Genomic DNA, 26641 nt, shown 5'->3' with positions numbered 1-26641 from the left:
AGGCAGACATCCAGCAACCTGCCGTGTTTTTATGTTGAAAAATGTTGACATTTTCAATTTAATGTCTTTTATTGGAAGACATTATTAAAAATACATAAACACCAACTATAAAGTCTTAAGAAGTGCAAAAAATACATTTAAAATATGAATTCTTTTCATCACTTCATCTGTTCCATCCTAAATAAAAAGTCCAAAATCTTCTGATTCTTTACCCATGACTTATAACTTTATTAGCTGAAGTTGTTAGCATGGAGACCAGTAGAGACAGGAAGTGATTACGGATTTCCTGTGAATAATAATAAGAAAAGAAAACACCAGATTTCAGTCTCCCTCTGTGTTCACATGTCAACCATACAATGTTGCCAACCATTTCACCAAAGAGACTCTTTAACCCGTATTTTTCTATCACTTTTACTACCGTATAAATAATCAAGCAATGCTTAGCCTGGTGGGGGTGCAAGTAAAGCCTGGTGGCCCGCCAGGCTTATCAACCCTGGAGACAACTTTGACCTTTCATGTATCAGACTCTGAAACCTTAACCTGATCTGTAAAAACACGGTGCAGGGGTGGATTTAGAAAAGTAAGGGCCCATGGGCTGGATCTGGTTTGGTGCCCTATCGTAGAAAAAATAAAACTTTTACTTGGACAAATTACATACAATGTATGTATGTAATTTGTCAGAGTATGTATGTAATAAGTATGAATGTAATAAGTATGCCTACACATTTGCTGAGCACAAATTGTTGGATTGTTGGCTTGTAATGTCTGGCAGGTGGGACCATTTTGGTCCCAAAGAGATAATTTTCAAATATTTGAGTGTAGTTCAAGTTAAGACGTGTTAAACCCTTTGTAAAGTCTGATTCGGAGTATGTTCAGTGGTCAGTTACTTATTTAAACACCCCAAAACAGTGAGTATAAATGTTGTTGTAGTTTTCAGTTTAATAGAATATTGCAAATGATAAATTAACATAATAATTAGCAAGAATACAGTTAGCAAATCCTTTTGTTTTCCTGACTTACCTCGACACACCGTTTAGTAGGATGTGGCGTCATTTTTTCTTCCCATAGCTTCTCAGGCACTTAAACACGAACAAAGCTTCGCTTGGTTGTTTTTCCTGAGTCTGAAAATCATGATTACTGTTTTTAGAGGCTAGTGTAACTATGCTAACGTTAGCACGTGCATGCTAATTTGGTTCAAATTAGCAGTGATTAGTTTTTTTTTGTCTTTTTTATTACATTTCTTTGATACATTAGAGACAATCTGCGTTCAGATTACAATAGCAACAAAAAGAAAGGCTTCTGTGTGATGGGAATTTTGTATTAGCTGTTAGCTTCCTTTCATTATTTTGTATATTTTTGATTATCTTCTTTAATTTTTCCAGATTGCTTCCCTTTTATGCATAATTTTTCCTCCTTATTTGTCATCTTTTTGTAGTTTTTTCTTCTGCTTCATGTTTTCTAAGCATTCTGAGATTCTCATGACATTTTTTAAATTTTATCTTGGGAAAATTGTTTCCATTTTCTTCGACCTTTCTCTCTTATCCTTTGTTTGTACGTCTTGGTTTTGCTACCTATCTTTTTGCAATTATTTTTAAGGTTTCTTTATTCATTTCTATCTCTTTCTTGTTTTGTTTTTGAAGGTAGTGTTAATGATTTCCTTGTTTTTCACCGTTTTCTGTTTTGATTTTTTGTAGCAACCTCCTTCTTCCTTCTTTAATTTCATATTTTCTGCTCATTATTCATGCCATTTCTTTTCTTTTCAACATAAAACCCTGAGTTTTACATAATAACTCCTGTTCACAGTTTTCTCTGACCTTTTAACCCTGCTTTTCCAAGTGACGTTAATGTCCGGCAGGATCAACATGTTCGGACTCTCTGAGCTGCTTCACATGCCGGATTATTTTAGCCTCGTCACATCAACATGTGCTGCTGTGGCTGTTGTTGTTGCTCACCGTTTGTTCTGCACTTTGACTTTGCCCATGTTGATCCCGTCTAATCACATCATAAAAAGCAGGAGCTCGTAGTTTGGTGTCATAGAGGAAACGTCATTGTTTTTAACTTTTTAAGCTGTTTTTGTTAAAAGTAATTTCACCAAGTGGTTTAATGCGGTTTTTAGTAATGAAACCTTCAGCTTTTGGTTCATTCTTTACTCAGTTTGCACAAATTAGCTTCTGGCAGCTCTCTTGACTGAGGTCAGGACTTGGAGTAGGCCACTGATTTGTGTCCTTTTCAGCTATTGTGTCGTAGTTTGTTGCTGTTTCTGGGATAATTGTTCTGTTATTGACCCAGTTTGGACCAAATTTTGCTTTGTAGACACTGAGATCTTGGTTTTCTTCTTGGCATATGTTTTCTCACTATATTGTGGTGAACGTCATGCAGATTTCTTTGGTAGAGGGCAGAATTTATGACTTAATCAACAGCAAGCGATAACAAATGTAATTTAGACATTATGATAAATGATGATGTTGTTTTAAGACAATTTTCAAGTAATATAATGGTACATTTTCAAAGATCAATAAACTTTAAATACTAATAAACATTTAACATTGGAAGACATTAAATTTCCAAAATAAATAAACAAAAACAACAGAAACAGCAAACAAAATGAATGATGAAGTCTCTGTAATCAAGTTGAGACCAAAGCACCAGACTGAAGACTTTTGTCATCCAGGTTTTGGTGGAAAGAGAAAAACAATAAATACTGCAAATGGAAATCGTTGGAAATCATGGTCATGATTTGTTGTTTTTTGGAGAAATTTTAGAGTAAGTTGCGATGCTGGACTGGTTTTATCACTCTTCTGGCATTCATTGTATTAACTCTGATTCTCTTTGTGTGGCATTAAATTTAGAGGTAAAGAAAGAAATTGGTTCTTTAGAGAATCGCAATTCTTAGCCCTTGGAGTTCTGAATCGATTCAAAATGCTCAATTAAGAGTTTAATCTGCTTGATTTTTTTTGGTCAAATCATGTTTTGAATCATTCTTTTATATTTTTTATTTAAGAAAAAGCCAGACAGCTAAGCTAACCTAACACTAGTAGAGCTTTATGCTCAAACCTATTTTTGTTTTTAGATTTGACACAGAATTGAACCGTATAAAATTGTTTTAAATAAATGATCTATTTGTTTCCACTGTCTTTTCCTCTTGTCAGTCGCACAATTTAAACAAAAACTTCAGAGCGTTGTTAAAAAAAGTTTTGACCCTTAAAAAAATGTTGGACGAAACATTTAAATAAAAAAATAAAAAAAACTAATTGGAAAATGACCTTTAACCCTTGCTAGATTGACAGGCAGCAGGTTATTGCTGAGGTCTTTCCACCTTGCGGTTGTGTTAGCACACCTGGATTCTCCAAAGGTGAAAGCAATAAGAAAGTCCTCAGATTGATGAAATGATCTGCAACACCTGGTGCAAATTAAAGTGAAATCCCACCCAAAAATCAGGCAAACGTTGAATTTACTGTTTATTTTCCAGGGTTTATTGAAGATGCTGTTATATGATGAGATCATAATGGACAGAAACTGCTGACTAACCTTGCATAGGTTACAGACTCTGCCTCAGCGGCCAATGAGAAGCTCTGCAGACGGAAGCAGCAGCCAATCAGAAAGAAAACAAACAGAAACATCCGACAGGTTCGGAGAAAACTAATACAGTTCTTCACCGTTGTTTTTTTTTTTTTTTAAACAAAAACCGACCGTACTGAGACGTTCGTTCTGGACGACACTTTGGCTTCTGACAGGAAACAGAAAGTCTGACCAGCTGCAGCCGTCCATGCATGTTGGGATTTTAAAATCATGTCTACATCCACCTGAAACTCTGCAAACGTCTCACCATCATCGCCTGAACCGTAAACCTTATTTATCAGTAGCTCTGCGTTGCCAAGCTGTAAAAACTGGAATAAAATAAATAAATGTCAAATACATTCAAAATAAATAGACATAAAAAAATAGTAAAACACGATTTTTCACAGAGTTGAAAAAAAAAATCCGTCTGAGGCTAAACATTTAAACTGAAATGATAAAAATGTGTCATTTTGGAAGGATTTAGTAAAAAAAATCCTAAATCCTGAAACTGCCTAAACTCTTAAACAAAAAACATCTGAGATTAATTTCTGCTTGTTTGACCTGAAATTAATTTTATAATTGCATTTTTATCAATTATTTTGTTTTCAATTTTGCTTTTAAAGCTTGAAATATAAATATTAGCAGGAAATCTTCTGTATTTTTGCTTAAGAAGTTTCAGCAGTTTAATGACATAAAGCAACTTAAATTTGCAGCAAATCCTGAATTTTTTTTTCATTTAATGACTGATTTATTGAACATTGCATGGAATATGTAACGATGAGACACACTTCAGAGCTGATTTAAGTTCATTGCTGAAACTAAGCAACTTTTCAGGTCGTTCTGATGCCTCAGAGCAGCAACAAATCAGATTACGCTTATCGATAAATCCAGGTTGGAAAACATCGGCAGCTGCAGGAAGTTTCCGTCAGAAACTAATTTAACGGCTTGTTATCTACTGGAAATCAATCCGGTTCTGGCAGTTGGAAGCTTGTAATTAAATCGTGTTTACTCGAGAGATTAAAAACTGGATTTTATTTTGGAAATGACACAGTTCTGTCCTGTTCACTGCAGATCAGACGGTAAAAACATTAAAAATGTGTGTATGAAACTCCTACAAAACACCATTTGGTCCCTTTAGTGGCGTCTGCTGCAGAAAACTCCAACTTTGGCCTCCAAATATAAACACAAACCAATTAAAAAAACACCTCAATGTTTTTAATCAATCTTAAATAAACTAATATTGATATGATTCAACCTTAAAAAACAAGTAAAATATTAAAATTTTTCTCTCAGTCCTTCGGCATGTTTACCGCTTAGCACCTTCGTAACTTTTATGTATTTTTTCCAGACTAATTAAAGGGATTTCAAAGCGCCGGTTAAGAAACGTGACGATGACACACAGCTGCAGCGGCGTTAGGCTTGGATAACCTTATGACATATATTTAAAGGGTTTTCTTTTTGTTAAAATATTTGAATTTTAAAAGGATTTTTAATCTAGAAATTTCACCCCTCATATTTTCTCTACCTTTGGTCGGATTTGAGCTTTCGTGCACCGCATTTTTACCTTCCACTAAACCTTAAATTAATATTCCCGGACACAGCAGCATCACTGACCCACCCTGTGGAGACTTTTCATGACTATCGGGTGAACAACTGAAGCCATAGCATTTCATTTCTGTCATAAAAGTCACTTTTTTGATCATTTTTTGCAATAATCAAATTTTCTGAATAACCTAATTATGGTTTTCCGTAATCTATAAACCATAACCAACCCCCCAAAAAATGCCAGTGTCAAAAATTTGTTTGGTTATTAATTCTTTTGTTAAAATAAATTTCATTTTGGTGACTTTTTAAAGTGTTGAAATGTCTAAAACGGCCACCAGAGGGCAGTAATCGGAGGTATTGGGTCCATTAACAGGCCAATAGGTGTACAGATGTCTGAGGCATATATGCCTCCGTATCATCTGGTTGCATTTTGAGAAGAAAATGATCCGACCCGACTTGATGCAAAGCCACAATACGACCCCAATCATGCCAAATCAAAAGTTCGTCTGATAACACCGCATCTCCAGACGATCATGCAACTCTGAAACGTCAGTGAAGCCATGAAGCTTTATGCTGGATTAGAACAGGAAATACAAAACAAATTACGATCTTTCTTCCCAATTGTTCATGTAAAAATCAATCTGGGATGTCATTTTTATGTAAATTACCTTCTTAAGTAATCCTACTTTTAAATAAATGGACTGAAGAGTGATAGTTTCCCCTGCTGATGGTTTTTTCTACTAAACAAGAGATTCTTATGCTATGATTAAGTAAAAAATAGCCCAGTTTTGCCATTTTCAACATTTTTGCAACATTTTTAAAATAGATAAAGTTTTAGGTTTCTTTCACACTTACAGCAATACTCCATTGCAAATAGATTCATGTTATAACCAAAACCTTCAATGTATTTTGTTGGGATTTATTGTGATATAGACCAACATGTATAATAAAGACAGGATAGTATTTGCACTATTATGAGGCAAGGGAGATTTCTGATCATATTACCATTTTTAGGCAGGTTTTCTAACTCCAAGCTGGATGAATCTAACAGGTAGTGTTCTGTTTCATCAAAATGGGTAAAAAAAAAGATATTTAACTAACTCTGAAAAGTCAAAAATGACCAAAGGTTTCTCACAAGGATGCTCTTGAAATTGCAAAGATATTGCTGCGTGATCACAGAACCAACAGACGTTTTGTTGCAAATAGTCAACAGTGTCACCAGAAACGTGTTGAGATTAAAAGATGCAGATTAACTGTTAAAGATTTGAGAACAATCAAGCGAGAAGCTACCAGGAAGCCATTATCTTCCGGTTCTTCCAGAACTGCAACCTCGCTGAAGTACGAGATGTTCAATGCCGGTATAGATGGCCAAGGTAAGGAAGACTGAAACCTGACGCACCACTGAACCAGACGCATCAGCTGAAGCATCTAAACTGGGCCAAGAAGTACCTGAAGACTTTTTGAAAAGCTTTTCAGAAACGTGCAAAGAGTTTAACTCCAGTCCGATGTCAGCAAGTTGGACGTAAGTTACTGGTATGAGCTGGTATTACTAAAGATCAACTGATTGGACCTTTTCTGGTTGAAGATTGGCTCTAAATCAACTCCAGAGACTTTTCCCAGTTTGTAGAAGACATTTTCTTCAAGCAGTGATAGAGGAAGAAGTCTGAATCTTTCAAAGAGAAAATGATTTTTATGCTACCCAATAAAGGCATCAAAGATGGAAAACTTATGAGATAGACACAACTGAGAACTTGTGGGTAGTTCTTAAATGAGAGAATTACAGAGAAATCCAATACCTCAAGCTTTGGACATTTCCCAAAGCTCTGGACTGAGTGCAGACCTACCAAGTCATGGACATCCATCTAAAGGAGGGCGTTAATCAGAGAAGCAACCAAGAAGTTCAAGGTGCTGAGGTCTGACAAGACAGAAACTAAGCCTTGTGGCCAACACACCAAACACTGTGTACCACACACCACCCCCATGTAAAAACATGGTTAATTCCTCACAAGCCATCTTTGTCAGAGCAAAGACTGAAGAGTTAGAATGGCCTAGTCAAAGTTCAGATTTGATTCCAGTTTAAAATCTGTGGGAAAACTTCAGAATCAATGTTCACTAACACTAAGCGTGAGCTATTTAACAGAAAGATGTATAAAATTCCAGTCTGTAGATGTTCAGACACCTGCAAGTTCAGTGGAACATGTTTCTAAAAAGTGCCGATTTTTAATTGTAAAAACAATAAGAAAACATGCAAAATCCCATTAAAATACATTGAAAAATGTGCAAAAGTTCATGCATGTTTCATGACATTTACTGAAGCATTCGTTTGTCTAAACACCAGGTGGCGCTTTAGCAAATCTCCTGGTTCCGCCTTGTAAGTTTGGGTCTAAAAACTGAGTCTTCAGAACATAACGTCTCATTTGAAGCTGTTGCATCAGTTGATTGTTTCTGTCCTGCAGAAAAACCTGCCGCTCCCTCGGCTCTGTTCCCCCGTCCTGAAACAACAGCAGCAGCAGCAGCGCCATTTTACTGGCATGCAGAATGACTAATGCTGCTCTGCAGAGGAAACACTGAGTGCCTCTGCAGATCCATCAGCCCTCCCTGAACTGAAACGTCCCACAGCTCCAAGGCACACGAAGCAGAATCGTCTCCCTGCTCCATCCTCTTCACTGAAAACATCAGAGCGAGAAAGCGAAGGGGCCTGATGAGGGACGGATAGCCAAAATAAAACAGGCTCGCTTTCATTTCTCTCTGGTTTTAGTCTGGAAAGAATCTATTTTTGGTCCTGCTGAAAAGTGGCCATGTTTGCGCTCTCATTATTTGGCTCAATTTAGAAGCAAAAACTAAACCTCACCACATTATATTTATATGAAAATAATTGAGTAGATTCCTAATAAACCCAGGCTTAAAGTTCACCCCATATCATTTTGATAGCCGACTTGTTCTGAAGTATAATTCTAGTATTTTCTCCCCAATTGGATCCGATTCTCCTGACTTATCTCTAAATGGGTCACTTGCCTCAGTAACCAATAAATCAGCAGATAAATTGTCTACAACAGTTCATCCAGAGGGGAAATTTGTGCATTACTTTGATTCAGGCTCAACGACGACACAAAGACGTCGGAACAGGCGCTTAATGAGTTGGCTAATTAAATCTGTTGTTACATAGCCCACCCTAAACCCCCCGAGCAGCAGATTCAAGCGATGCCTGTTGGTGTTCAGTAATCTGGACGCTTACTGATTGTGTGGAAACTTTTACACGCTGTCCTGGAATAACAGCGTGGAAATAAGAGTTGAACCCAGATGTTTCATTACACTGTATAACAACATGCGTTGCCATCTTATTACTATCTGAGATTAAGTCAGACTAAACTAGTCCTGCTTTAGCTCAATTATTTTAATTCAGACATTTACATCAGACATTTCTCAGTATTTGGTAAAATCATCTTTTAAGCTATCTGACTTGGGTCAAACGTCCCACAATCTTCCCACAGTAGTTTGCTAAAGTTCTGGCCCATTCCTCCTGACAGTACTGGTGTAACTAGATTGAACTCGCATTTCCATATCTGCCCACATATTTTCTATGCAACTAAGATTATGGATTTATATTGGAAGCTCCAAAACATTAACTTTATTGACCTGTAGCCACGTTGTACTAATCTGGTGGTAGGCTTAGCTTATTTTCACACCTGATAGTCTGGTAGTTTTGGTTCGATTTGGGACCAAAATTGCAACATTTGTTGCATTTTCAGTTGCTACGGTCCACTTTCACACTACATGGTGCCAAACAGACGAAACCCTTTAAAAAACTACTGAAGGAAACGGTACAAAAACCTCAGCTTCCTTCATGAAATGTAAACAAAAATGGAGTGGCATCAGATTTTAGTGATTGTAAGATTTCTGTTTTATCTTTGGTAAAAAAAGCCACAAGTCTATTTCTCCCGTTAACTCTAGACACACGCAGTTGTTTTGGTTGTATTTACCCAGAAAGTCCTGCACTATAGTTTGCTTCCGTGTCTTGGAGCATTCACAACACTCCAGAGGTCCCTGTTTTGACCCGCGTCAGAATTCAACAAACAGGACTTTCTAGACAAACGAACTAGAGTTCGATTAAAGCCAACTAAACAGGACTGGCGTGTCATTGTCCATTTTGGAAGACCAGATAAAGTAATACCATCTATCTTGCAAGGTGCACCAGTCCTTCTTGAAGCAAAATACCTGCATAACATAATGGATCCACTACCATAGTTAGTAGTTGGGTGGTATTTTCGGGCTTGTAGGCTTTTTCCTTATTTCTTCTTCCTCCACTTTTGACGATGGACAGAAATTTTAGTTCCATCAAATCCAGGGACGTCTCTAAAAATTGCATTTGCAAACTGCAATGACTTCTTAACCACAGAACTTGCGTCACTGTGGATAATGATGCAGAACCCGTCTTCTTCCAGAACTACAAGACACCTGGACGTCCTCATGGTGGCAATTGTTTGAACAAACCAATGAAGAACTTTCAAATTCATTATTTACTTGTTGACTTTTTGGCTGGTTGGTTGTCATCTTTCTATGATGACATGCAAGAAACCAACATGTTTGAGGAGTGACCTTCAAATATGTCCACATGCTAAAAGCTTACAAAGTTCTGACATCATCATCTGGGCTTTTCCAAATACTTTAAAGACATCTTAGTGTATGTAAACATCTGAATTTAAATAAAATAAACCTAAGAGAATCTCTAATGCTCGAATGTTGGTAATCCTTGATCTGAAACAGGTAGTTTAGTCTAAATGTTTCTTTTTATACAGTTCACATAAACGTTTTTCACCTGGATTTTACCAAATGAGGCTATTTTTTTTTGTTGCTAACATTGCCAGCTAAATGCTGCAGCTTTGTGTCATCGACTAGGATAGGAAAGGGGTTTTATTTGGCCCGATAATATGGAGTAAACTGTCCCTTCAGTGGCAGATATGTGGGATCAGTGCATCTTTATAGCAGGAGAGGTTAAGCTGCACGACGTAAGCTCTTATAACAGGAGGCACTTTAGTCAATTCTATAACGAGACGGGCTTCAAGGCACTGGAAACTGATTTTTAGATATATACTCTACGAGCTTTGTTCAATATTATACTCTTTTTCTTCTTCAAACTAACAGAAAAATGGGCTCACAAATTAAATTAAACGTTCCCATGCACTCAGTCGTCAAAGCTTTAAAAAAATACAAAAAGGAGGAAAAAACTTCAAAGTAATTGTTTTTTAAGATTTCTTCTGTTTTAAGCACATTAGTTCCTTCTAACAGTTTCCTCCGTCATGCATTTTTCCACGATTAACTTAGCGGGAATCGTCGTCTCCCCTACGTTTTCCCGCGCTCCATCCGAAAACTGCAAGCAATTTAATACTGACGTCATGCATTGAGTATACGTAGCTATATCATAGCTGTTTAGGCCATAATGCTGAAGTATTTTGACATGCCGTGATCTCCGAAGAAAGAAATGTTGCTGTTCTTCTTAAACATTCAAGACGGAAATGCTCTGAAACGACTTTGACGATAAACAGCCAGAGCACTTCTGGTGAAAACAAAACATAATCCAGGAGAAGAGGATGAGGGCTGAAGAAGACAACAACAAAAAAAAAAGGAAATGAGGTAACGTTGTGTGCATGCTGATATAAAAGAGAAGAGTCTCCACATGCGTTTATATAAAGGAGTGTTGCATGGCATCAAACAGGGAACCTTCAGCTGACCTGCAGCAGCATCGGTGCAGATCGTCCCTCCACAAAGGCTCCACAAACTTCCTGTTTGCTTCTCTTAAAGTGCCTGAAAAATTCGCCATGTAATGTTTTTTCTCAATTTTTCCTGGATGTGCTGCAGAAAGCACAAACGTCTGTAACTGTAATCCAACCGTCGTGGAGAAAGTTGTTCTTGTGAATGTCAGATGGGCTTTCATCCACAAAGTTGAGTCTGTTGCACCAAACCAGGCAGCTGTCCCTTTTCACCAAAAATGTTTCGTCCAGTTTTATTGTTTTTCCTCCAATTAAGTCCTCATCTTTCTTGTTTTATGTATTCAGTTTAAAACACTTATTATTAATATTTAATATGAATTTCCTAAATGTTTTAATGTGTTTTAAGTCAATATAAAGTGCTTTAATTATCTGAATTATCTTTTCACAAATGTTGGATTTGTGTTACTCAGCTGTTAAGAGCTGGAGCATTTAAAATGTTATAAATTAATACATACTAAAACAAAAGGAGATGGCAGTGAAATGTTGTAGTAAATAGGTTTAAAGTTATACTCCAATTATAGCAGATCTTTGCATGTTATTAATGAGGCACTCCATCAATTTAGTATTGCACGTTTAGGAATAAAAAGCAATTGATTAGTGAACACTGAGTCGACACAGACTGAAATACCCCTTTTCTAGTTAATGTGCATGTAATAAGAATACTACATTTCCCAGAGATCAACTTGGTCTTTAAAATCATGCATCTATTTGTAATGTTACATTTTTACCATAAGATACATGTTTTAAACCATGACAGAAAGGCTGTCAGGGTGTGGATTATAAGTAATTCATGTAAAGTGGTGGCAGGATTATTAGCTTTTGTTCATACATTTTTATTTTGCAGTTCTTAAACTCAAGATATATTTTTATATTTTTCTAAAACTGTTTCTAAGCTTTTCGGATGGGATTTTAACATTATTGGGGTCGTTTCCACAATACAAAACCAGAACCTTTTGTACCTTAAACATGCTTCTGCACCAAAACTTAGTAGCTGGATGTCTGAGACTGGCAGTGTGAATACTTTTGATATATTAAAGATCAAATATTAGGGAATAGATAACATGTTTTTTTAGTTAATAAAACCAGGACCCATTTCATTCACAACTACGACCCCTGTAATTTAACTCTGTAGGTCTCTGGCATGAATGGGATACATTTAGGAAATTCACCACATGTCAAACTCCTGGAGCTGTGTTGTAAAATCTTTGGCAGCTTGTCTGGGATACAAAAATAGGATTTCTAGCACCCCAAACATTCCTGCAGACAAAAAGAATTAAAGCTAGCTGTCAATAATTGGCAGTGTAACATCCTTAGTTGTATAAAGTACATTTGGTGGTTTAAATCAAAGAATTTAAGATTAGTATTATTTGAAGTCTTGTCCAGGATTCAAATTCAGAACCCATTTAAACCTAGTTCTTGTCTCTGGACTAAATTGACTGAGGGAGTGAAATCCAAAATAAGACTTTGAGTACCTGAAACATATCCTGAAGCTCGAGGTCTAATGAACAGTAGTGCAGGAGTCAGGTCATGACATCGTTCATGTTTGTTTGTAGGGGACAAAAATTGACCTGAAACATTCCTCTGGTCCAAAATAATTGAGCTAACATGAGGAGGGTAACCTATTTTATTTTATGTTACACCACACACTTTAAAGTTAAACTAGAGGACATTATATTGGTATTTATCTGAAGCAGTATAATTAGGAATATTGTCCGGTGTACCTAACAAAAATCTGTTGTATCTAAAGTTTGCCCTTGAACCGAGCAGATTAAGCATCTTAAATTGATGGAGCAACCCCTATAGATTGTTAAATGTAGAAAATTCAGGGTTTTTCATATTTTTTTTTTTACTCTAGGAGCTAGGTAGATTGTTGGGGGCTTGTCTGGGGTAAAAGACACACCTGCATCCTGTCTCTGGTCCAAAAGAATTGAATTTGATATGTAAAACTGGCAGTGAAACTTGTTAAATATTTTGGAATGGATACGAATATTGAACATAACTTTTTGCCAAGATCTGCTCAAGATTGCCTCACTATGTGTGTTTTAGTCTGTTTATACGTTTGAAAGAATAATGTTTAAAAAAGAGAATAAAATGCACCTATAGAGTTTAAAGCATCCAGATATTTCTACAATATTTACAGCAGTGTGCAGGCGCTGCCTCACACATCGGTGAGCAGCTTCCCCCTGTTCACACAGTTCTGGCTGGGGGCGGTGCAGTTGGCAGTCCTAAGGTTTGCTTCCCTAAAGTTATCAATGCTGTTGTTCAAGTCTTCATCTATCTCCATGTACTCTGACTTGCTGACCACAGAAGAAGTGCGGCGGCTTGAGTTGGTTTCTGATGCCAAGTTTTGGTTGCTGATGTTGAGCAGCTGTGCTTGCTCCTCACCCTCCGTCTCCCGGTGGTAGAAGTAGTTGAAATTGGACACGATGACCGGTACTGGCAGTGCGATGGTCAACACACCGGCGATGGCGCAAAGAGATCCAACAATTTTACCTCCGATGGTCACGGGGTACATGTCCCCATAGCCGACGGTCGTCATGGACACCACAGCCCACCAGAAGGCATCCGGGATACTGGTGAAAAACGACTCCTTTTCCTCAGCTTCAGCAAAGTAAACGGCACTGGAAAATAAAATCACACCAATGAAGAGGAAGAAAATGAGCAACCCCAGCTCCCTCATGCTTGCCTTGAGAGTTTGCCCCAGAATCTGGAGCCCTTTGGAGTGCCGGGACAGTTTAAAGATCCGGAATACCCTCACCAGACGGATCACCCTGAGAATGGCTAAAGATGTGGCCTGCTCCCCTCCTCCCCTCCCCTCCCTGCTGCCTTGGTCGTCAGCTAGCTCTGTGCCAAGAGTGATGAAGTATGGGATTATAGCCACAATATCAATAGTGTTCATCATGTTTTTGAAGAATGCTGCTTTGCTGGGGCAAGCAAAGAAGCGAACGATCAGTTCAAATGAAAACCAGATGATGCAGAGTGTCTCCACCACAAAGAAAGGATCTGTGAGGACGCTTGCCTTGTAATACATGGTAGTGTTGCCTACTTGGTGAATGCGGTCATTGGGATCCTCCTTTAGCTCCGGTAAAGTCTCCAAACAAAATATGACGATTGAAATAAGAATTACCATCACTGAGACAATGGCAATCCCCCGGGCGGGTCCCGAACTCTCCGGATGCTCAAAGAGGAGCCAAATCTGCCGCTGGAACTCCTTCTCTGGCAAAGGCCGCTCCTCTTCCCGGATAAATCCCTCGTCCTCCCTAAATTTCTCCATAGCTTCTGCTCCAAGTTCATAAAACTTGATCTCCTCTGAGAACATGTCCAGCGGGACATTGACAGGCCTCCTCAGCCGACCTCCAGACTGGTAATAATACAAGATGGCGTCGAAGCTCGGACGATTCCGATCGAAGAAATACTCGTTTCTTAAGGGGTCGAAATAGCGCATCCTCTTCTTGGGGTTCCCGAGCAGCGTGTCAGGAAACTGGGCGAGAGTCTTCAGTTGGGTCTCAAACCGCAGCCCAGAGATGTTGATGACCACCCGCTCACAGCAGTCGTGATCATTGTGATCGTCGTCAAGCGGGTAGGGGTCTTGCGGGTGGCCCGGCAGGGTGGAGGTGTCGTCCATGTTTTCCGTGGACACCACAGTCATCCTTCCTGGGGGATGATGGGCAGGAAGGGGAAGCGGTGCGTAGGTGGTGGGGGCAGGTTGAAGTGGAGAGGCTCCTACAGATGCCAGGAGATGCGCAGAGCCTCCCTCCCTATCACCATCATCATCCTCATCATCGCCATCGTCTCTGAACTGAACGTTCCCTCAGCGGTCCCTCGTCTCACACCTGGAACAGAGTGGAAAATAACACCCAGTGTCCTCAGAAAAGACAATAAAACTCGCCTGGAGACATTTCTCAACGCGAGCGTCTGTCCAGAAAGGACGCAGCACCTCTAAAAGCGTGTGCTGCATCTGCTGGATTTTACCGCATACATCAGTATTCAAGTTTGCAGCCCTGCTGCACTGCCTCTCTCTGCACCCACAGTTCTCACTCATCCAACAGCTTCCCACTCAAACAAGCGTTTACGCATCCACACAACAAGCAGAGCAATAAAATCTCCTCTGAGTGATGGACATCAGAGATGGGACGTACCTGAGTTTGGAGCGCAGCAGATGGAACTGGTCGTCTTCTCCAGCCACCCACCTCAACTCTGGCTTTAATACCAGCAGATATCTCTTTACTGTGTCTCTGAAATATTAATAGACTATGTTGTCTTGGTCAACATCCGTATCCTCTTGGTGTTGGTTTTCAGCGCCAGTCGGTGCAGCCCTCAGGAGAAGGAGGAGGAAGAGGAGGAGGTTTTTGACGGCTCTGAACGCAGCAGCAAAAATCCCGACTGACTATTTCTTAAAATCATACTGGAAAACAAGGAGGAGGAGGAGGGAGAGGAGGAATAATGAGCTGGACGAAGCTCACATTCTGACGGGGAGGACCGGACTTTGCTGCATCAAGAGAAAACCGCTTAAAAAACCTGGAGAGGAAGAGGAGGGAAAATGAAGCAGAGGATCCCGCTGCGGAGACCCGATATGTGTCCGTTAATTTGGAAGCATATTGCAGGATTTCATGAGGAGAGGAAAGAGAAGTGAGTGAAGCAGGAAAGGAGGGAGGGAGAGAAAACAGGGAGAGGAGGGGGGGGGAGGATTCGACGCAATGCAGACACACTGTACAGCACAGAGAGAGAGCTACAGTAGCGGCTGCGCGTCAGCAGAAACAGCCGCACGACTCCCGCCGGGGAAAGTTCTCCTGCTGGGAGCCGAAGGGACAGACTTCCCGATGGGGAAAACACAGAGGGACGCTTTGTGCTCAACGTGATTCTCCTCCAGGTGTCAAACAGTCCAGATCTGACATGGAAAATCAGCCCAGTCAGAACTGACCCATGAGTCTGTCAGAACCAGCACAAAAACGACATTTACATGGAAAAATGTTCTGTGTTCTGTGTTTTTAGAGTTAAATAACGGAGTCAGGTATAAAATCTGCTGCTGTGGTTCCAGACAGAGGCGCTGATAGGAGGCTGTGCTGCAGGAGGCCCAGCCCTTTTCTCAGTCATTTATATATTAGAATATATAGAATAAAAAAAAACTAAAAAAATTTAGAAAAACTGCGTGAAAACTAAAAAGATAATTCAAATATATGCAGTGACTTTGAGAGATTTTATACATGACAATATTTTTTCATATACATCGTCTTCTGTATTTTTTAAATACGTTGCATGTGAATCTATATGAACAGTCAGTTGATGCTTAATTGCTTATGCCAACTACTTTTTTTTAATTCAAAACTTTTGTTAATATCAACATGTTGCATGTTCATTTAAACTGTAAATTAAATAATCAATAATGACAAATACTTTATATGAGAATGCCAGATAAAGCATCAAAGCTATTTTTGCCCGTTTCTGGGCTTAATAATAACTGAAATTATTTTTGTAGTTTTTTACACTTTTAAAGAGTGAAAATGCCCAAAATATAGGTAATATTTAATATAAATATTTATGTAAATTCCAAAAATATTAATATATAGTAATTTAATTTTAGAAAGGTGAAATTTTTTTGTAAAGCGATAACATTTTAAAACATCTTCTAAGGGTATATAATTTTGTAGACATGTAGAAATAATTTTAAAATGAAGTTTCTGCCTTGGTGCACTTTCAGATATCCAGAAACTGGTTTGTATTTTCTGATATAAGCTTTGAATGACAAACCTGCAGTCTGGAAATACTCTGAGCTGAAGATAAACCTGTTGAGGCTTATTCTGGGAAGCTGCAGCCTTATCTCGCTTCTGCAAACCAGGAGACGAACTTTAAGTCCTTCTCTGCATGTTGGAGTTTTAACATGGATTAATAATTCAGTCTAATCTCAATAAATTAAACCTCTTGCATTTAACAGTTTAAAATTAGCATGAGAAAAGATGTAGTGGCACAGAAAGCCCCGCACAGCTGAGACTTTATGCATATTTTTTATTGATGTGATGCTCAGAGTCGCTGTGGCACTAAAAAAACCAAACCCTTCTTCCATCCACACTATCCAGTATAATGCTGCCACCACCGTGTTTTACTGTTCCTTTGCTGATGGTGTATAAAGTTTGGTTATGACTTGTTCTCCCATACGATTTTTGTGTTATTTGAGCAAAGTGCGGATGTTTTCTTGAATAAAATGTTTGTCAGCTTTCTGTGGAAGTGAAAATTAAAAAGCGTTTACACTGAGTGTAACGATATATGTGTCGAATCAGCTGCCAGACTGATCGAGGGGAATGTTCAGCTCGTCCTTGACCGGGGATGAAAGGTGACCGCTCTATATTTGGACTTCCAGCGTTCGTCACTCCGAGTGTCCGACAGCTGGCCGAGCTTCTGCCACGCGGCTGCTCCCACAACATTCCTGAAAACTGAATTCACAGCGTTCCGGTGGGACAAAAGTAGAAGTATCTACGACTAATTTTCAAATTTATAGTTTGGAGAAATAAAGCTTTTGTCCACTATTCATTTGCAGAATTGTTGAATTCAACCACCTTGGAGGGTTTTCAGTGTTGAATGATCTATTTAAAACTTTAAATCAGAATTATGTCCTGACTTTGACTAGGCTGCCTCCATTTTGTTTATTTCTTTGAATCATTTCCTGCTGAGTTTGACCTTGAGGGCACAAACTGACAGCTGGACGGAGAATTCATAGATCTATCAATTAAAGCAAGCAACCCATCACAATCATGCTACCATACTGTATTTGACTGTCATTATATTGTAATTCTGAAATGCAGTGTTGGTTTTAAGCCAGGTGTAGCAGGGCAAGCATGTAACAAGGTGCGTTCACACCAGAACTATTTAGTTCGCTTTAATAGAACTCCAGGTTCCATTCGTTTGAGGAGATCTGAATGCTAATCGAACAAAAAAGTGAACGGTGTGAGTTCAGTTAAAATGAACTCTGTTGTTGTCTGAATGCCTATGTGGACGCCAAGCGAACCGGAGACCACTCCAACAGCAGGAAGCGGTCTGCAGCGCAGGGCATTCTGGGTAAATACAACCAAAACAAATGTGCTAGCCTCGCGCTAGTGGGAGAAATGACCCGTGAACTTTTACCAAAAGAGAAATCCTACAACGGCTAAAATCTGACGCCACTCCATTTTTGTTTACATTTTGTAAAGAAGGAAGTTGCTCTCGGTGTTTTCTGAGGTTTTTGTGTCATTTCCTTCAGTCATTCTTGGTGCAGCGCCCCCACAGGCGAGGAGGGGAATAGATTTCTCAAATGGTTTGGTTCATTTGACTCGGTGGAGTGTGAAACCAAACCACAGCAGCTGAAAATAAAACAAATGTTTCTATTTCTGTCCCCAATCAAATTGACTCTACTGGACTCTACCATCTGGGCCAGGCTTTCAAAAGGGGCTACAAGGGCCCAGAGTGGCCCCAAAGATTTTTAATTTTTTTAATGAATGCATATTTTACTAGCAAACTCATAGGAAACTCATAGACCCAAGACTATAGAGTCATAATACAGCCTTCAGCATGAAGCCATCTGCCAGACATTTGAATCCAACAATTCATTAATTTGTTTATTAACGTGTTGGTGCATCTATTCATGTGTTGTAATTTACACGTGTAAAATATGGGACCAAAACCGGCTCCGGCCCGGGGGCCCACTTCCTTCTAAATCCTGCCCTGCCTAATCGAGGCACATGTTTAGCTGTTTCTTTGCATCATTATTTTTTTTGCTGTTTTGCATTTTTTGTCTTCCTCCCAGCGTCTGTTTTTATCATAATTAGTGTTTTTGCTGATCTCTCGTGGTTGTGAAGCTTTCGGTTGGAGGGGAGTCACAGCTGATGACAGTAGTTTCTAAACACGGGGGATCAGAGCAGCTGGACAGCACCTGCTCACACTCAGCTGTGAAGGGAAGCATGACGACATGTGAAAACCTGACAAGGTGGTGGAAGAGAACATCTGAGCGCCGCAGCCAGACAATGTGCTGAACACACATATCCACGCGCCGCACTGACACACACCATGACTTCATCTCCAGTCAGATGATCCGGTCGGGTCGCTGCTCTACAAAAGAGAGGCTTACACTGCTTTAACCGGACGAGTGTCGGGTTACAGCTGCTGAAACTAAAGATGGACGCCTGAAATTCCTGAAAACAAACGGAAACTTTAAGGTTGTAAAGCATCGTCACATAAAACCTGGAAGATAGAGCCGTTCTAAAACATCCCTGTAGCTCAGAGATTAGACTTTAAAAAAAACGACTTGGCACCAAAATACATTAAAGATTTGCTGTTGTTGTATCAACCTTCCAGACCACTCAGGTATTCTGGTTCTGCTTCCCCAGAACCAGAACCGAGATCTAAACATTTGTTCCATTTTCAGCGGCTCCGGTTTGCTTTCATGCTGCACTGAGTCAAACAAACCTAACCGTTTTTAAAACCTGTTCCCCTCCTCGCCTTTGGTGGCGCTGCATCAAGAACCGCTGAAGGAAACGACATGGAGAAGCAGCACTCAGCTGCAAGTTCTTCCAGAAAACTGAAAAACAGCCGAAACACTGATTTCATTTAAATTAGAATTGCTTTTGAACCATAAAAATGAAGCATTGACCAAAATATTCAAATGATTTTGGTGATGGGGCTCATTAAAATGTAAAGGTTGTTCAATTGTTGACTTTATAACGTTGTAATTTTCTGTTTTTATTATGTAAAGCACCTTGAACCGCCTTGCTGCTCAAATATTCTATACAAATAAGCTTTATTGATTGATTGACATAACTCAGCTAATATTCAATCTCCTCCATGCTGCAGATTCTCCACCTGAGGGGAACAAATTGGTTAAAATAGGAGAAATTTACCAGTTTATATCCTTGTGGAGGATTTTCAACCAGCTCTACTGTTTTAATTCAGCTCAATCACAGGATTATTGGGTAACAATAACCTGATTAAGGTCACACCACACCATTGAAATTTGACTAGGACACAAGAAAATCTAGGCCTGGACAATATGGCTGAAAAACATATTGGTTGATATCAATAATTACATATCAGATAATATGTTATTTAATGTTCTTGTCTACAGAAACTTCATAATGGATTTTATTTATTTTTGTTGTTTTATTTATTTTGGATATTTAAAATGTCTTCCAGTTCCAGTGTTAAATGTTCTTTAGAATTTAAAGTCTATTGATTTTGCATTGATATGCCATTAGCATTATGTTACTTAAAAATGGTCTCAAATTAACCATATTATTGTTTATCATAATAACTTGTGGGACAGTTTAGTGTCCAGTAAGGTTTAACATGAAGGCCACTTGTTATGGCCTTCATGTTGCTTTCTGACTTCTTATTCTCCTGCTGCATTAATCATTAACGCTTAATTACATAATTGTTCCTGGATTAGATTCCAGTGTTTCCAGTGTCATGTTGTAATGGTTTGGGCTATTCTCCTGCAGATGAGCAGCAGAGGGGAGGAAGAGGAGGGGGAAGAGGGGCTGCTTCTGCTCTATGCAAACCGGCCAGGCGTCCCCTGTGGCAACACGCAGCCCTGTCATCTCCTGCCTCGTGCCTGGATCACTGAATCAGGGGCAACACACTCATTAAGCCCCCCTCTTCATCACCCTCCTCTTCCTCTCTGCTGCCATCATCTCGTCCTCCTTACTCCGTCATCTCCTCGCTCGCGGCTCTGCTCAGGAAAACCCCAGGAGGCCGAGCGGGGAGGCGTGCAGAAGGTGATGGGAGAAAAATCAGATGGCGGTTTGTTAAATATTAATCTGATGAAGATGCAGAAGGAGAACAAAGAGCAGATGTTGATTCAGGAGACGGAAAGAGAGGTGGAGGTAAAACTCCAGTCCAGTGAGACCAAACATGACCACAGGACAGGAAACAAATCAGTGTGTTTCAAAGCTGCAAAAAATTAATCCCATCAGTTTTTCATTAAGTAAGTTTACTTATTAGTGCGTTTTTAGTGAAATCTAGTAGGTGGGTCATTTACTGATGTTTCCAATTCTGATGGAATTACCAACGCCAACAATCTCCGCGATTATTACAAATATAGAGTTCCCATGAGTCTGAACAGGAAGTGATTCGCACTACTGAGCCGCCATCTTGGTAGGCAAACGCAGCGCAGCATGTGATTCCCAGGTAAAACTAATCCCATGTGAATATGTAGCTCTCATGGGGCGCTTTATAGCTCACAGCCATTTTGGTAGGTACTGTAACTAACCGTCATGGCAGCTGCTATGGAGTTGCTATGTCAGCAATAAACAAGATACAAGCTTAGAACTCGCTCTCTCCTCGTTCTTGTAAACAACTTGTAAACTTGTAAACAATAAATTACTCTGTTACAATTTTTGAGTACTCCACCCACCTCTATGTAATACAAAGATACATATCTGTGATGTACTGTAGTACTTACAGCCTAACCAGAAAAACTAGCTTATTTGCAGTGGCGCAAAAAGTGGGTATGCAGCGCATGCAACGCATAGGAATGCTGCACCAGAGGGGGCGCCAAAACCCCATCTGGAGGGGGCGGCGCGCCGATGATGTCTTCGCATACACTTTCAGCGCGCCTTACGCTCCTTCACCTCGCGCACATAACGGGATAAATGTAGTGAGTTTTACCTTTAACGTGTCTTTGTCTGGGGGGGAGGAGGTGTAGAGCAAGCGTATGTTTTCTACGCTCCTTCACCCTCACGCACCTTCTTTGGGGGGGAGAGGGCGCCGATTTATGTTTTCGCATCCACCTGAATAATATGTAGTTGCGACCCTGCTTATTTGATGTAGCTTTTATCTGCTAGCTAAGACAGCCACTTAGCCGACATGTTTGGTACTACATGTACTTTCTTTGCCAGTTACCAGAACCTTGTTATTCTCGCGAGGAGTTTGTATGTCTTTGACTAAGCTGTTAAAACATTCATTGTAAGCGAAGCTCCTGCATGGTGGACACACAAGTACAACATGGATAGTAGGAGATTGGAGGCAGCAGCGTCTGACATGTTTCCATTATCCGTCTCAAATGGGTCGATCCTGACAGCAGCCATTGTGTTTATATATATATTTCTCTTGCACTTTGGTCAAGAGGGTCAATATGTTTTCTTTTTGTTGGTCTGGAAGCCTTGATGGTTCATTTATGCTTTGTGCTGCAGTTGCCTACCAAGATGGCGCCGATCACAGCATCGAATGCTAATGGCATATCAATGCAATGCTTAAAACATTTTGATTTGATCAGGACTAGAGTTACTGTCTATAGAGTAGTTGTTTTTGCACCTTTATGCTGTATATCATTAAATAAAAGAAAAGTTTGATTTGCCTTTCAGAAAAAAAAAATTCAATAAGGAAAAAAATAAGAATATTAAAAGTATTCTGGATTTTTTTTACTTCTAGATAACAGAAAATATGCCTTTAAAAGACATTTTAATTTGCCTTTCAGGGCTTACATAGGTGATACATGCCCTTTAAATAAAATCTCACTATTGGCCAAACTCTTATTCATGCAAAGTTTTATTCCCTTCACATGGGTGAGTGAACAAAGCAGCAGCTGCAGCAAGACTTATGAATGTACCAAGCAAGCCCTGTCCTCATTCATAAACACGCAGGATGCTTATATAACACCTATGCAGAGTCGCCCTCTCTGCACTATTTATAGGCCCCATAGCATGCAGCGGGAAAAGAGCGAGGCAGCTTCACGCAACGCCCTTCAAGACCAACACACGGCCCTTGGAGGGACCGCCGGGGCCCGACTTCAGGGAGCTATAATTAGAGTCACGTCACGGAAGAGCCGGCGAAGAGGGAGAGACAGGCGAAGTGACAGATGGGGGGGATGGGGACATGAACCGAGCTGAGCTGCTAATGATGGAGGTTTGTGTTTCTGAGGTTTTACTTCAGCTGTTTCTGCAGGGGTCACCATGTTCCATCCTAAACGCAGCATTTAAAAGACGCCTTGACATTCTGGAACCCGCAGGCTTGAAAGGAAGAAATGATGAAAACTGAAATTGAGAAGATGTCTTCGTTAACTGAAATAAATAAAAACGGTAATTAATGGGTAAAAACTAAAACTGGAACTATATCAATCAAATTTATTTTGCACATTTCAGCAACAAGGCAGTTCAATGTGCTTAAATAATAAAAACAAAAATGCAAAGCCAAACATTTTAACATTACATTTTGCCAAGTTTTGTCATTACACATCAAAATATTGGTCACCATCATTTATTATGGTTCAAATAAAATGTGTTTATAAACTAACCAACCAAAATGCACTCGGATTATAGATGATATAATAAATTATAGATGATAAATGTATTTATTAGCCTTTTGAACTGATGTGAAATATATTTTTGATGGCGGTGCCTCTGCTGGTCCGCAAAATGGCGACAGCAAAAGTTGGGATAAAACACCAGAGTCAGTCCAACAATAATTAAATACATTTTTATAAAATTATATATTTTGTTGGTTATTCAACACCCAATGTATAAATAATCACAAACTTTGATATTTTTCAATTTTGTACGTAAAAATTAACCATAGAATAAAAAACTGAATTTTAACAATATTTAACTGATAATAGCTAGCTAACCCACTTTAAAACTAAATTATAACTGATTAAATTAGCCAAAATGTCAAATTGAAATAAAAAATCCCAAACTATCAGAACGCCGCAGACAGTAAATCCACTTATCCTGCCATTAGGAGCCAACACTGAGTCCCCCAGAGCCGCACGGCTTGTTGGGTTAAAAATAATTTACAGCCCGTCAGCAGGCCGTAAATTAACACCCTCACAGCTCGGAGTAAATAAAGAAACCATAAAATGGCCACGTCGATGGCGAAACGACGCTTTGATCCCCATAACGCCGACCTGAATGGGGCTGGGTGTCGGCGGGCGGATCGATGCAGCCACTTTAGATGTCAGGGTGACACGACGCCGCCGCAGGAGGCTCTGCAGGAGCCGAGCAGGATGAAGATGAAGGAGAGGCGTCCTGGCAGGTTTGACAGCTGATCAGCACTTAAAAAAATAAAATAGCGCCAACCGTGGGGAAGACGGGCAGAGAAATGGTACATCCAGAACAGCTGATGGTCGTCAGGCCACGGATCACCCAGCAGCAACCGAATAAACACACGAGCTGCAGCTGTTAATTTAAAATAGATCCTCACAAGATTAATCGGTTTAATCGTGATTAATCAATTATTGAAATATTGTCAACTAATTTAATCATCGATTAATCGTTAACTGCAGTATAGAGACTGAAATAAAGTCAATTTTCTCAAAGTACAACAAAGTCATAGCAGTAATTAAGTCAAAGCTGTTTTTTTTTTTTTGTTTGTTTTTAGAAAATAATAAAAAATTTCTTTCTCTGTTAATATGTTTATCTATAAATCCTCAAGTAACCTAGTTGTAATTTGTTCTGGTCAAATTAAATAAAATGAAAAAAAAATCAATAAATCTCCTTTTGCTGTCCAATTCTTAATCAGTTATTGCAAAATTAATCAATGAATCTACAAATAATCAAGCATCATTAAAGTAAAGCTATGTTGCATTTTATCCAATAACACATTTATTTTTTCATTTAAAATAGAAATGTAATAGTTTATTTGCATCTTTTACTGTATTTTTGATGTATAAGAAAATGCTTAAATGGCCTCATGCTGCAGAATCAGATTAATTGATTAATCGTCCGAATGATTGATTACTAGCTGCATATTTAGTGTTACAGGACTTGTTTTCCTGTGACTAAAGACTCTTTCCAGTTTAATCCAGCGCCTTCACACTTTTTTAAATGATAGTGTTAGTAATCTTAATGTATTTAACATCATAATTTTTAAAAAGTAATAATTTTTGTTTATGTTCTGGCATTTAACAAATCCAGAATTATTTCAGCAATCCTAACTGACCTCTAGTTTAAAACCAGATTTTTTGTCAGACACCTGGATTCTTCTTCTTTTGCTACTATTTACGTCTTAAAGTTCTAAGTATCTGTAGCAGGACTAACCATGTTTGTGTTCAGATTTTTCTTTGCCTCAGTTGAGGCAGAGCAGCAGCAGGAGCTGAGCAGATTCTGAGTTAGTTGCATGAATAAAACATGTGAGGTACATAAAGTCATGCAGCAGGAGGACGAAGCTTTTCTCTGTTTAACACGGCCAGCCTCTGTTTCCCTGAGCGCTGAGAACAGCCGTGTGGGTCCCATCGGCCGGGTCCCATCGGCCGGGTCCCATCGGCCGGGTCCCATCCCGGCCACAGAAACACCAGAAGGAAAGAAAAGTAATGAATTGAACGAATTCCTCCTGCAGGCTGGTGAACAGCAAAATACAGATTATTAAAGCATAAATAATGACTCTAAAACTCAATTAGAGAAATTCACAGATTTTTTAACATCATGAAGTCAAAGTTTCCATTTGCTTCTCATCGAAAAGCAGAAAAGCTGGTGATGAGATTTGCTTATTTTATCCAAAAATGGCATCATACGCTGCTGTAACATTGCATAAATTCTCTGTTACTCTGTTCAATAATCAATTAATTAATCAATTAAAACGACCTCAATGATTTACATTTGCTTGATTTATTGTTTTTCTCTTTCCTCTCTTTCTCCCAAAAGCTGGATAATTGAAGTCTTCAGTTTTGGCCTCAACTCTCTTTGAAAGACAATTAATTTATTTGTTGTTTCTGTTGGTCTGATATTTAAAATATCTTCCAGTTTTAGTGCTAAATGTTGATTAGAATTTAAAATTCTTTGATATTTGAGAATGTGTTCTTGCATTTTCATGCCTTTAGTACCATTATATTATTTGAAAATGGTTATTTTTGGTATAGTTTATCACAACTTTTGGGACAATTTATTGATCAAAATTTGTTATTGTGACATGCGGTTCATTTTTGGATCTGGTATGAACGAATTAAGCATCTGAGCGTAAACAAACTCTTAGTTATAGGACCAATATTTAAATAATAACTAAGATCGGCTGATACCGATGTGGATATCGATATTCAGTTGTTTCTTAATTAACCCCCTCATTATTCTGAATTAATTATTCTTAATTATTCTCCCTTGCAGCCATTTCCATGTTCGTTTCACTCTCTGGACGCCATTTTTCTTTCAAATCCACCTTTTCATTCTTCCTAGGATTTAGTAAACACATTGTTGAAAACATTCCTCAGAGGTTTTGGTCCATATTAACATAATTTTTTCACAAGTTGCTTTAGATTTTCACCCCGTTCCACAACATCCAGAACCGTTATTAGTGGATTTGGTTAAATCCACTATTCTCTGTGTTGTGTTCAAGAAACAAGACTAGTTGCATTTTATAAATTTACTCATCAAATATCTAGTTTCATTGTTCGTTTTTCTGTTTCAGTGAAAGAATAATGAAAAAAGCCTAAATGTAGTAACATAAAATCTGAATATCCAACTGAAAGTATTTTTATTTTTAGAAAAAAAGACTCAATATTTTATGAGAACTGCTCAGTGTTTTTAAGACGTCGTTCCATGTTTGGTCAGTAGTCCCGGTTCTTTTCCAGCCTCAGCTGTGCAGAGTTTTTTCCTTTCTCTTGCCATCTTCAGAGTCCCTCGGCGCCGTTTGTTACGTAATGGATCAGTTTCCCTGCAGCGGAGTCATTATTTTTGAATGAGGACAGGGACGACAGCGGTTGCAGGGAAGCAGGTTATCAGCTTGATCTACTTGACTCTGAAAACACGAGTCAAGCAGTTAGAATACAAAATGACTTCGTTGCTCTCATGGCCCACAGGACTGCAGAGCTGTCCACAAACGCA

At 39.0% G+C, this 26641-nt stretch overlaps 2 protein-coding genes across 14 annotated transcripts in view; one reads left to right on the top strand and one right to left on the bottom strand.

Annotated features, from left to right (window-relative positions):
• The window catches only part of LOC103459369 (rho GTPase-activating protein 8), a 148528-nt gene that overhangs the window by 46669 nt on the left and 75218 nt on the right, over window positions 1-26641 (top strand). The gene's annotated exons all lie outside the window — the stretch shown is intronic.
• Window positions 3451-15604, bottom strand: kcna1b (potassium voltage-gated channel, shaker-related subfamily, member 1b). The gene is made up of 2 exons (XM_008400874.3): window positions 15011-15604; window positions 3451-14704 (listed from the first exon to the last, which is right to left on the bottom strand). The coding sequence occupies exon 2, from the start codon at window positions 14518-14520 to the stop codon at window positions 13030-13032; it is 1491 nt and encodes a 496-aa protein (XP_008399096.1). The 5' UTR covers window positions 14521-14704; window positions 15011-15604; the 3' UTR covers window positions 3451-13029.

The sequence above is a fragment of the Poecilia reticulata genome, chromosome 23 (genome assembly GCF_904066995.2).
Source record: "Poecilia reticulata chromosome 23, P_reticulata-male-v2, whole genome shotgun sequence".
In the NCBI taxonomy this organism is placed as follows: domain Eukaryota; kingdom Metazoa; phylum Chordata; class Actinopteri; order Cyprinodontiformes; family Poeciliidae; genus Poecilia; species Poecilia reticulata.
This window is presented reverse-complemented; position numbering and strand designations above follow the sequence as displayed.

Bases quoted from the DNA above. Each gene is read 5' to 3' on its own strand.
- kcna1b (XM_008400874.3), bottom strand. From the start codon at position 14,520: ATGACTGTGGTGTCCACGGAAAACATGGACGACACCTCCACCCTGCCG.